Source organism: Lipophrys pholis (genome assembly GCF_963383615.2).
Source record: "Lipophrys pholis genome assembly, chromosome: 11".
Lineage (NCBI taxonomy): Eukaryota > Metazoa > Chordata > Actinopteri > Blenniiformes > Blenniidae > Lipophrys > Lipophrys pholis.
In genome coordinates, this window is record NC_137631.1 from 10,551,895 (window position 1) to 10,564,672 (window position 12,778).

Genomic DNA, 12,778 nt, shown 5'->3' on the forward strand with positions numbered 1-12,778 from the left:
GAGGTCTTTAATCTTAATTTCATCGCCTAAAGGGTACATGTCTGACAGAGGAGGACGCTATTGATCTCTGGTGCTAATTTATTTACTTTCATCTTCACCTGCGTGCCCGTGCATGTTCGCCGGTCGACGTGCCGTTTGAGCCGCAGACTGACTGTCCTTGTTGTGCTCCCTTTCAGGTCGATACCTGCGCCTGAAGATGTTCCGCGAGGATCACGGCTCCTGGATGACCATGTTCTTCAGCACCATCCTCTTCCTCTTCATCTTCTCACTCATCTACAACCTTTTGCTGCTGATCGCCGGGAGCATGGAGTAAGACGTTCGATCCCGTTTTCCCCCTACATTCTGTGCCTCCCCATTTGTTCGAGCCACCGTACGCTCCCCTTTGGCTGCTGTGATTGATCTGAACGTCTCGCCTCCACAGAGACTCGATACCAGTCTGATTAATCAGCCCCGACTTTAAATCACAGGTAGAGGCAGGCGAGGGGAGGGTGGTTAATCCTGAAAGATCACCTTCAGAACCCACGCTTATTCTCCCATGATCCTGACTCATTTTTTTGGACTCTTCTCTGGTGCCGAACACATCCCTCAGTCCGGGCCTTGGGTCGGAGCGTCGTCTGCTCCTCCAGCTTACCTGCTGGGAAGGCCCGGTGTGCACAGCAGCGTTTGACACCCACACATCAAGCGAGTGACAGGAATCCGTTTATGCATTTGTAATGTGTCCATCTAGAGGAAGGAAAACATGCCCTTGAAACCAGCGAGCCGTGCACGAGGTCGCAGGCAAGGTGATTTACCATTTCATATGTCAGGGGCTACAAAAAGAAGAAGAAATGTGTGGCAGGTGTTTACACAGCTGTCAACGAAGAGGCCAAATCTGCTCTGGGATCTGTCCATACAATGATGTTTTTCCATATTAACAACAAGCGTCAAGCATCCATAAGGTGCACGCAGACGAAAGCTATTAGCTCGCAGGTGAGCTGTTCGGTTTTTCTGAAGCCGGAGGGATGAGTTTGTATAATCAGCCCATCTGTCACTCTGGCCGGCACGGTGACACCGGCATCCATCTTGCTCGCTCTCTCTCTCTCTCTCTCTCTCTCTCTCTCTCTCTGGCTGGCCGAGAAAATGTGAAGCGAAGGACTGAGCTGAAAGGCCAGGCCCACCGAGACGATGGATGTTGCTTGCTCAGGGAAAAGTTACATTTGCAGTTGCACTGAGTGAATCTGTCTCAAAGAGGTTTCATCCGTTTTTCTTCTCTCCGCCCCTGAACTACCTCCTTTTTCATCCTCTGAACGTCGAGAGAGAGAAAAGAGCCCCTTTTAGTGTGCCAGTGCATCTTTTAACTGTCAGTAGCATTTCATTAGATGGGATGTGGATAATACTTGGAGAAGACAAATTACTTCTACAAACATTTTTTTTTTAGAAAGAAAGCATGTGACTTGTTTCCATCTAGGATGTGCAAGTTGCACATATTCCCTGCATCAGGTGTACAGATGTAAAAAAAAAAAACAAAGTAGCGTCTGTAACAGCCCATTAAACAATTAGACAAGCTGACACAACAGTAAAAACCCTCTCGGTAAACGTCCGCCTTGGGATGCGTGTGTGTGTGGAGCAGCAGCACGGTCCTGTAAAGCTCTGCTCTCAAAGACAGATGGTGCTGTTGTAAAGCGAGTGAGACCGCTGCTGCCAAGACACCTGCTCGTTTCTTTTTCTTTTTTTTCTTTTTTTTTCTGCACCCACTTCCTCCCCTCAGCATCCCCGCCTGCCCCTCCTGTCCCTCTCTCCCGCTTGTTTTCTTTCTGCTCCAAGAGTGTGTCCACCGAGGACCCGGGCTCCGCCAAAAACCATTAGTGTTCACATCTCTGTTCAAGACCGACATGTAAGAGCAATGTTCACACTCTGCCAGGACGCTCCCTCGGAAAATGAGGCTCTGGAGCGGCGGTAGCATGGATGCAGCAGAGCGAGCGAGGAACGGGTGATTGAGGCTGGGAGGGACAGAAGGAGGAGAGAGGGAGAGGTGGAGAGGGAGCAGCCCAGATGATGCAGTGAAACTTAAATCTTTTGATCTACGTCCAAGCCGGACTCTGCACCTTCACTCCTGCGACTGTTCCCCCACCCAACAGCACGGCTGTTGTAGTTTCTTCTCTTTTCACACCAGCCCAGAGGAAAAGTACAATATCCCTTTGTGGCTGCAGCTGCCCCTCTGTGGGAATGAATGCTGTTTTTCTTTTTCACTCACACTGAAAGAAACAAGCTGCTGTGAGGTATTATCCCTGCCAAGGGTTTTTAAATGTTAGGCTACTTTGGCATGGGCTCTGCTGGCTTTGACACCGAGCCATGATGGTGCACTGCAGGGGATGCTCTTCTCAGGGCTAGACTAGGCATCCTACACACACCCACCACATATTGTCCACGTCTCGCACCTCACTGGAGTTACCGTGTGTGTGTGTTCACTGTTGTCTCAGTGACCTGCTGCTGCATGCTGCCCGTGCCCTGCACTCCTCATTAATATGCTTTAATATTCTTCGACCTTTCAGTCAGTCTTGAGCTTGATTTAATTAAACCCAGCGATACATCCACGAGGCAAGAAGATAAACCGCAGCATCAGGGCAGCAAACAAATCACTGATAAGAGATTGTATATCTTTTTTGGATGACAAGTGTTTCTCCATGATTAGTCATGTAAAATGGATTTATCAGTGCCAGGATCAGTCAGCTGTAATCTTACACGTGTCCAACTGCGTGTCAGCCAATATTTAACCAGCCACTTCTGGGTCAACAACTATCAACCTGTTACCTGGCTTATGTCCTATCAGAGTGGCGGGGGGGGAGGGGGGGACGCCCCCTGCCCATCCATTATGGCTCCCTGGGAGCTGTAATCCACACGTGTTACAAACCCGCACATCTGGGCTATTTGCATTTTAATGCAACTGTCAGATTAGGAGAGGGGCTGTTTGTGTGAAACCAGGGGAGTGTGACCGCCCAGGGAGTTTGACGGACGTCACCAATGTTCTGTCAGACCGCACAATCCCATTCCACCATCCTATGGCGCCATTACCGGTTGAAATTAGCCTCTAATTAGGTGGAGTTATTTAATCAAGATGGCCCAATGCATGGCGCACACATTAATCCCGGCTAATTTAGAGGAAAAGGGGGGGAGTTAAAGAGAGAAAGTTTATGGGACACTTGAGTCAGAAAATGACATTTATTCAGCTTGGGTTTGTTATCCGAGGTAGGAATAGATGGATGACAGAGGGGCGGGCGGCTGGTATGAACTGAGCATTGGAAGTGTGAAGCAAGGCACAGGGAGGGGGTTGCAGTTGGTGGATATCAGTAATGAGGAGCAGAGGGTGTTGGATGTGGCATTTCACCACAGTGTTATCCTGAGCTGGATTAGACCCCACTGTATAAGTATATTTGTCTTTGTTTACCATGATCCTTTGTGCTGCATGCATGCCAGCTCCCCTCATCTGTCTGTTTGCTTGTCTGGCACTAAGCTGGGGTAATACCATGGACAAAAGGCTAAATCAATAGCATGTTGTGGTACGCTGATGCCTCCTGTTGCATGCAGTCACACAAGAGACTCGCTGCTCCCTACAATACAGCAGAATATTTCTAACACTGGGTTCAATGAGCCGCCCTTTACTTACTACTAACAAGTATGAATAACAAGCTATGTGTGTTAGAGTTGCATACACAACAGATTTGTGCTTTCTCACATTGTATAATTTGTAAATGCTGCGCATGTGTTGGTAAAGATGGTTTCTTATTGGACTTGTTTGTTATTAATTTCATGTGTTCATTCAGCTCTCAAGGCTACCGCTGATCATTGTTGTACGTCGCAAATGTACAGTAGGTTGTATATTTTCACAACATCACATTTATTATTGATAAATATTCTTATTTTTTCATTAACAATGTTGCAATAATTTATTTCTGGGTGGATTTAGTGAAAAAGTTGGCTCCTAATCTTCAAACTGAAACCTGTTTAAACAAGGAAAAGCAATTATTCTGATAAGTGAATATCGTTGTGTGACTGTAATGGCTATTTTTCTAACCTGTCACTTTGCAGCGTTGTCTATTGCGTGAGGAAATAACCACCAGATTAGTCCACGGTTGAAGTAACGGCTACTTGCTGCCCAGAATTGAAACATTATCAGCATTTTCTTATCAATATTTTGGGCGACACCTCGTCAGAAATCCCTTTGCCGCCACGACTTGACACTGACGCTCGTTGCAGTTTGTAAATCAGCGTAAATGTCTTCCGATTAATTGATCCGTCTCTGCCTTCGCCCACGCCTGCTTTCTGAGGCGCACTTCATGCTGTCGTTCAGTCCTACGCGTACACATTATGCTGGTCTCTCCAACATGACTCATTACTGTACGTGTTTAATGAGTGTTAAGGTAGTGTAAAGCCCTCCAAAGTCATTCTCTCTTCTCCGTCAGAGTATTTGTGAAACAGATTGTGTGCTGTATGAAGCAGTGAGGTGGGTCATTTTCTCTATGATTATATTATCCTGCTGTTTTTCTAAGAGGGAGAAGAGGACTTCAGCGGTGGCTCTCCTCACACAACACTGTCAAATACACATAACAGTTGTAAACAAACCTGATCACCTCGGGAGCTGTGTTTTTCAACTGGGAATATACATTATGGACACGTGTACATACAGTATGTGCAACGGGAAATAGGTATTGTCTTTAGAAGACTATGAAACTACGAAGACTATGTTTGAAAGCATGGCACTGCATGCATTTTTATGTTGCAATGTTGCATTCAACAGTGTTTTCTTTAGACCAGTTTATATGTCTTTTTCTTAAAGTTTTGGTTTAGATTATGTAAATTTGATGTCTTCACGTTTTTATTTATTATATCTTTCAGTGGTGTTATCATGTGTTTTCATAAATTTTATATCCTTGTTAAGTACGTAGTAATGTGCAATATGAATCATTACAGCAAATTCTATTTTCACATGTTACGTCTGTCACAGGAGTTAATTTAAAGATTTGTTTCTTTTTTTGAGACTTCGATTTGTGCATCACACCACAGTCTCAGTTTGCAAATACAGGCATTTAAAAGTTCCAGAACCACAAAATAAATAAATAAATAAATAAAATTAATAAATGTTCTTTATAAAGAGATTCTCGGTGAATGTTTAAAATGTGAGTTCAAACCTGCGTTTTCTGTGCGTGCGGAGACTTGAGAGTAGAATGTTGTTGATGTGATTTTCTATGCGGTCCAAACCAAATGAACATTGACTGCAATGAGAGGAAAATTCCCAATCTGTATTGCCTGGGTGTTAGTTTTAATATACGTCAGTGGCTTCCCACCTTTTGTGCTTGAAGCCATTGCCTGGATTGCATCAAAGAAAGACTGTGGACCCCCGCTCTGATCTCTGATTTGTCAAAACATTGTAGTGAAGGCAGACAATGGAGACTGCCACACAAAAGCAGGGTCGTTCAAAACAAGGTCTGCTCTTTGATGTATGCTAATCTAATTTAGACAACCTCCGAGCAGGAAAAGCTTCAGTGCCCCCTGTGTTATCTGACATCCCCCAAGGGGGGTCCCATACCCCAGGTTGTTAACCACATGATAACCTTTAAAATAATGGTTTTCAGAGTCGGAGTTGTATCTCATCTTTGATATACATGAAGATATGAGGTTCACTTGGATTATAGCACCATATGGGTTTATTCGGTTTAAAACATAATAAATTCTGAGCTTAAGCACATTTCCTCCAGTCTGTGCCAGTCCCAGGTGTGTATTTTACTTTTGTTACCAGAAAAGGTTGATTTCTGACTCCTTACTCTTCTGCAGCTTTACTAGATTTAGCTTCTCCATCTCATTACTGGTAATGGATGACGTGAGAAGCAACATTTATCAGCTGCATCCAGCTGTGCTACAGATTAACATGGGTAGCTTTCGAGAATGCCACAAGGTGATCTTGGGGATAGTGTTTCTGATGCCATATCATAGTTGATCCTACAAGACTGAAATCTAATGAAAGTACTTGGTTCTTGTTAAAAAAGAAAAAAACTGTTATTGTAAAATCAAGTTTGGCTCGAGTTCATTGTTTGTAAAGGAAGAGACTGACGATTTCAACGGATGAGTCAACGAATCATCATCCTCAGAGCTTCAGGTCTGTTGACTTGGTAACTTCTGGGGTACACGCTAATATTTCAGGGGGTCAATTTTCATCCAGTTGATGGGTCACAATTTTCTTTCCTTGTACTTATAGTTCTTCATTTCGGATTGGATGATGGATGGACCCTTGAATCCAATGGCTGTTGACAACTTAATCACATATAACCATAGGAAAGCATATCCACTGAAAAATAATGGGCTCAAAAGTCATCAAGTCACGATCAATGGTGTTCAAAAATGAAATTGTGACCAATGTTTGTTAAATTCTCTTCACACTTGAAGTGGAACCCACAACGTGACCCTTAAGGTCCCTATGATTTTGTTCTATTTCCCACATATATCTCGCATGTTGTGTTTCGAGAGGAGCAGAACAGGCTCCGAAGTTTGCAGCCTTCTCTAACCTTCCAGGTGCAATTGTGATTACAGGCATCTCTATATCCTAAAGAAGTAGTCACGTTAACCGAAACCACAACAACTGCCCAAACTAATAAGCTTTAATCACGGCAGTGTCACACAATAAAAATGCAGGATTTGATGGTGATGTATGGAAATATACCTAAATTCAGCCCAAGCTTTGTGTCATTTTTATTGAAGTGAGAGGTGAAATATCAGACCTTATACAGTGTAGTCCATGATATTTGCCGATGATTTTCACTCTGAATCCAGAGCCAGGGGGATGATAAGAACCAAAGGACTCAATCTCCAGGCAGTTTAATACAATACGTGGGTGATTGTGTGCTGAGTGATGAATTGAGATTGAGGTGTTAAGTTGCCTTGGGAGATGGTGTAGCAATAGTGACGATAGTGAAGAGAGTCTGCATTGACAGCTTTATGCTTCCTGGTAACTACCACTGCTCACTGCCGTGCACTGTAAATACAATGTACTGTAGGCGCTGTAGTGCACAAGAAGGAGACGGGCAATGCATTTCAATGTGGAGCCAGCCAAGGTCGCCATTTAATGTTCTGAATGAGTTGAGCTTTTACAGGGCAGGAGAGGTCAGTGGGCTGCTACAGTCACTAAATCACTGCCTGTCTGACGGAGAAAACAAGTTTATAACAGCTCAAGTGAAGGCGTAGATGTTCAAATGGACAGAGGAAAAAGCAAATAGAAATCGGGTTATTTGATGACTCTAAGTATGAAATGTCTCAGCATCATGTTTTATAGCCTTAATCAACAGAGCTTCCAAAGGTCCAGAAAATCTACACTTGGAACAAAGATGTGGTTTGTTTGTTGTTGTTTTTTTTTCTCAGTGAGTAGACACAAAGAAAGAACCGCTTTGGGTGGGAAAAATATACACGCAAGACTTAAATTGGTTTAAAATATTTAACACAGCTGTCAAAGCGAGACTCACTGGTTTAACTCCAGACTTGGAAGCCTTCCCGTGTGCATTTTCTTTGTGTGCGCATTAGGTAAAATGTTTCCAAAATGAGTGTAAGTGTGAATTACAAGATGTTTGGGACTGACTCGAGCCTTAAGGACAAAGCTTTATAGAGGAATGGATGATTGAAGCTTTTTTCCAAATATACTTAGTAATATAAAGTCAATTTTGAGTTCACATTATGTAATTTAATGTTTCCAAATGAGAAGGTCTGCATCTCATATTGTGCTTTGGTGAGTTTGATAATCTGTCAGTACGTTCAGGTTTGGCACTGTTGACGAAATATAGTGATTGAAAAACTTTTCATTTGGCTTAAAGAAATTATAAGACAATGTGTTCTGTATTTTTCTATACCTTTAATCATCTGCTTTGGACTCCATTTTCTAAGGACATCCCAGGTCTAATATAGTCTGATGTACTTCATAGCATAACTGCAAAGTCTGGTACACAGTTATTCTTTTTTCATTTTGGAAATAGCACCTATGTGGCTTAATTTTATTTAAATTGACGCAATATGATGTCACATAAGCTGTGAGAGCTGAACAGACAAAGAAATACATCTTCTGACACTGGGAGAAAAGAAAACACGACAAAGATATCTTATATCAACCTATAGACTTCACTGCAGTCACATTAAATTGGCTTAGCACCAAAGGAATAACCAATATTCCAAAGGACCACCAGTTTTCAACCTGGAGTCCCAAACCCCCTCGTGTGAGGAGAGAAATGTGGTGCCAAAGACACTTTCTAAATTTAGACCAGACCTGGAAGGAAACCTTGGCCTATTGTCTTTTTTTCTTTTCTGAAAGCTCCTGTTTTTGTAAGGTGGTAAGAGTGTCTTCACTGTGATATTCCACAAACTTTTCATGCTTTAACCGTCAAAGTGGACTTTTCTCACTTGTTGAAGTCAAACAGGGATGACGGCCAAACTCTATATCCCAGTGCCCTCTGTTGCACGAAATTGTAATTTCTTGCATGTGATAGAACAAGACAAGATGGAAGGGCATTCAAATGTCCTTGAATATTATGTCTGAACAAGTGTGGGAAACCTGATAACATTCCACAGAGGGTCAAAGCTGGCTGAGCCGGCCGCGCTGGCACCAACATTGCAACTGGCTCTGCGATTAAGCCACGGGAGCCATTTTCGGGCTGATTATTCATGGTGCTACTGTACTGATGTTCCACTACACTGAATTCTCTCATTAGGTCATCCGACTCTAAAGGCCATAAAATTTTTAGTCAGCATGAATAAGTCAGAATGTTCTGCCTCTGATCAAGCAGTGCGAAGAGTCCCAAAACTCATCATAGGTGCTCTGCAAGAAAGAGGGGGAGGGCCAAACTGTCTTTCAGTGCTGGGGTAACATTTGCTCAATTAAACATGTGAGAAGGGCAGGGTTGGACAGCGAGGTAGTTTTTTAGATTTAAAGCCTCGCATGTGGTGCCAGACAGCATTTCTAGAAGTATCGATTAGAATTTTGCTGCGGGTAAATGACTCCCAATGGGATCTCCTTGGTAACTGGAGCAGTGCCAAGCCGCTGAATGTCTAACCGACTTAATGCAGATATAAATCGCCGTTCCAATCAAGGCCGTTTTATTTGCGGGCTTAAGTGAAGCAATGCGTCACCTGCAGTGCTGCATGTTTTCGTCAATAAAATCCTGTCAGATCTGTTAAATGCATGCTGCATTGATGACATATGATTTATGTCGGCTCCTTCCAGGGAAGAATGTTTGCTGCACAGTTGCAGTAAGCAGGTAGTTGGAAACAGTTGGCATTTTGGGTCACTGGCTTGCCACTATTAATCATGATTATCCCATATGGCTTGTGAGCCTGAATTATTCCTTTCATGTCTGCTTTCACATGAAACATAAAGCACTTAGCGTGCATTAAAAATGAACACCTATTCAACCTGCTAAGTTAACCAGTGGACCGCCCTCTGGAGTGTTGTGGACTTGTGTGGCAGTCATTCATTTACAAAGTGACGCTACAAATGAAACTGAAAGGAAAATCATGTTGAAACCTATGGATTGAAAAACAAGTCGATATGGAGGGGAGATTTTCCTTCTGTGCTGTAGGAAGCAATTTTATTTGTGTTTGCTTGCGGCCAGAAAATGACCCAGGGAAACAAAGACGAATGGAACCATTGACTTCAAAAGCGACCCCTTGAAAGCACAGCCAGAGCCCTATCCATTGCTATCTATTATATTCATGAGTGTGACCTGTTGGGGGTGAGTGGAGGCTGGAGGGGAGAACGAAGGGCGCCCACCTGCTCCACTCCGCTTCTAAGACACTGGCTGCCGGGAGATCAAACAGGCCTCCTCCATTCCCTCTGTTCCCATATAGGAGGCGACTGACCCACTTTTCCTTGTGCTATTACCTGGAGAAAATGGAGTGATGTGATATCTGTGTGTGTACGTTGGGTGGGTGGGATCGTGGGACCGAACAAAAGCTTCTCATCTTTTCCGACTGTACAGAGATGAAGGCGTAACTAAGACTCCAAAGAAAGCTTGTCATTTCATATCTGACTCTATTGCATGCGAGATTGTTTCTTTAATGGTGCGTCTTGGCCTACTCTGTGTTTTTGCTTCTGTGCCGCTGCTCATGTCAACCGCACTCGCTCAGATCCGCTGCTTTTAACAGGAGAGATCTCATCGGGAGGGCGGTGTTGATTTGAAATCAACTCGACATGAGACAAATTTGCCAAACAAATGGATAATTTGCAAAACACCGCAGGACCAAATGAATGTGGCGATACCGCATAAATTCCACTGCGCTGTCGTAAATTGTTTACAATCCAGAGGGCTTTATGGAAGGTGAAGCCATCAGTCACTGTTTTCACCGGATTAGATTGATATTGATTGGCGGTGACAGCTAGCATCACGATACTTAGCGACAGTGAGAGAATTTCCACCTTCATTCTCCCTTTCTGCCTCCCTTTACAAATGGCATTACAGAGGCGACAATTTTTTAACACCTTTTCTCTTTCAATCTTCTTCCTTTGCAGGCCTCACATGGTGACAGAATACATGGGCATCAGAAATGAGAGTTTCATGAAGATGGCTGCTGTGGGCACCTGGATGGGAGACTTTGTCACTGCCTGGATGGTGAGACGAAAAGAAACCTTGACATTAACATGATGACCTCGCAATAGAGTTTCAACATTCCTGCTCCCAGTGTTGACATGTTAATATATAGACTTTAAAAATATATATTTTGATTCAACCCTTTTCTATGTGACGTATATCTAGATAGTTCCTGGACGGTGTTGATTACATACTGTACGTGTGACATGAGTGTATCATAACACAACGTAACTGGGTCTTTTATCAACATGCTTTGATCTTTTTTTTGAAAAGTTTTACACTTGGACTTTTTTGGAGGACTGAGATCTTTTTGGAGAAAAAAACAGGAAAATTTGATTTGTGACATTATGAGCCCTGTAAAGCTCCAATTGGTATGCTCTGAGTGCACTCGATTTAACCTTTACTGGAGCAACTCTGACAAATAGTTTTCTCACGAGGCTCCATCAATCCCATTTAATTAGCAAATTCCCCACAATGAGATTTCTCTGCAGTCCAAAGGAGACACAATAGCATTCTGTCATTTGTGATTGTCTTTGTTAAGCCTCACACAGTTTACTTTAGCGATCACTTGTCTTTAGTCAAAAGGTGTGTTTAAATCTTCTTTATGGCCGTGTAAAATCCAGACTCAGTGAAGCCATCCTTCACACACTCATCTAATTTCTAGGTCAGGTGTATCCTCTCAGCCGTTATATGGCGCACAGTTACAGTAGAGCCTTCCTCACTAATCCAGTTCAATCGACTCTCAAATCCTTGGAGACCCATGAGGCCGTGATCTAAGAGGGGTCAGAGGAAACAATGGGTGCACAGGGAAGGACGGAGTATATTGGAGGAGAAACGTACCTCAGTTCATTTGTCAACATAAAGAGAGGAGGGGAGCTCCAGCGGGAGTGGACTACCTGTGGTGGGAGGACTGAGGCTCTGACACCGGCATGCCCACAGCTCCGACAGCTTGACAAGCTCCCTCACCGCTCACATTAGCATTCCACAGTACGTACTGCAGAGAGGGAGGAGAGGAGGAGCAGGAGGAGCAGGAGGAGGAGGGGTGTGGTGGTGTGGTGGTAAGGAGTAGGAATCAGAGGTGAAGGGGAAAGGGAAATGTAAAAGTCTGGTCGAAAGGGGAAAGCAGCCAGTGAGAAGGGGAACCGAGGAGACAGAATCTTGTGGAGGTGGGAAAGAGGGGGTAGAAGGGTTAGGCAAGGCAAAATGCTGATTCCAGAAATCACTCATGTCCCACCCCCACCCCCCCACCCCCCGCCCTCCCCGTTCGATTAATTCAATAAGGCACTTTGAAGATGACCTCTGTGTTTCCTCTGCATAGCAGATTTACCGAATCTTCACGAGTTCAGCAGACAGGAGGTGTCTCATTTTGAAACCCTGCAAAGCCAAAAACATTTCAAACATCCCCACATTCAAATCCTTTTTTTCCCCCAGCGCAAGCTGCACATATCTGCAGTGAGCCACTTTATTGATATATTGACCTTGTCTCTGCAGTGAATCCGCATAAAGCATATTGTGAGGATGTTTATGCTCGTATATGAGATGCTCCTTGACAGAAGTCTGCATCAACGTAAGGGAATCTGCTGTGGATGACTTTTAATGACATTAAGGCTGACAGATGATCCCTGATTGGTACAAACACAGCATTAATAATAAAACAACCTGATATGTTTGAAGGTAATCACATACTCATTAGTATTTAATCACAGATGAAGTCTTATTTACCATAAATTATTCAGTATTGAAAACTGAATACCCTTTTAGTGACTTGTCGCATGTGTTTGTCACTCTGTGTTGCAGACTCATTCATTATTCAACATGTGTACAGTTGAGCTGTATCGGTGAAGCAGCATTCTGTAGGTCGATTTTTCTTGTTGATGGACCTTTGCATGATATTTCACAGGTGTTACAGGTTAAATGTATGTAGACAGACACCCAACACAATCACAAAACCAGTGGTACTCATATTTTAAACTTAAATACTTAACACGCAAAACTAAATCCGAATTTATTAGATTTTTTTTATCATTTCAGATTAAAAAATTAAAGCAGGATTTGTTTAGTTTACATGTAACATTTACAATGAAGTGAAATAAATCACTTTGTGATTTTTGCATCAGATGGTGTCATGATGAGGGACACCTCCACATGTAGACTCCACATGAATCGGTGAGGAAAACAACATT

At 43.3% G+C, this 12,778-nt stretch overlaps 1 protein-coding gene across 1 annotated transcript in view; it reads left to right on the forward strand.

The window, feature by feature from the left end:
- The window catches only part of tmem117 (transmembrane protein 117), a 44,874-nt gene that overhangs the window by 20,512 nt on the left and 11,584 nt on the right, over positions 1-12,778 (forward strand). Inside the window, exons 3-4 of the mRNA XM_080475831.1 lie at positions 177-309; positions 10,517-10,616. Of these exons, the coding sequence (XP_080331957.1) occupies positions 177-309; positions 10,517-10,616 (233 nt within the window). The remainder of the gene's footprint in view (positions 1-176; positions 310-10,516; positions 10,617-12,778) is intronic.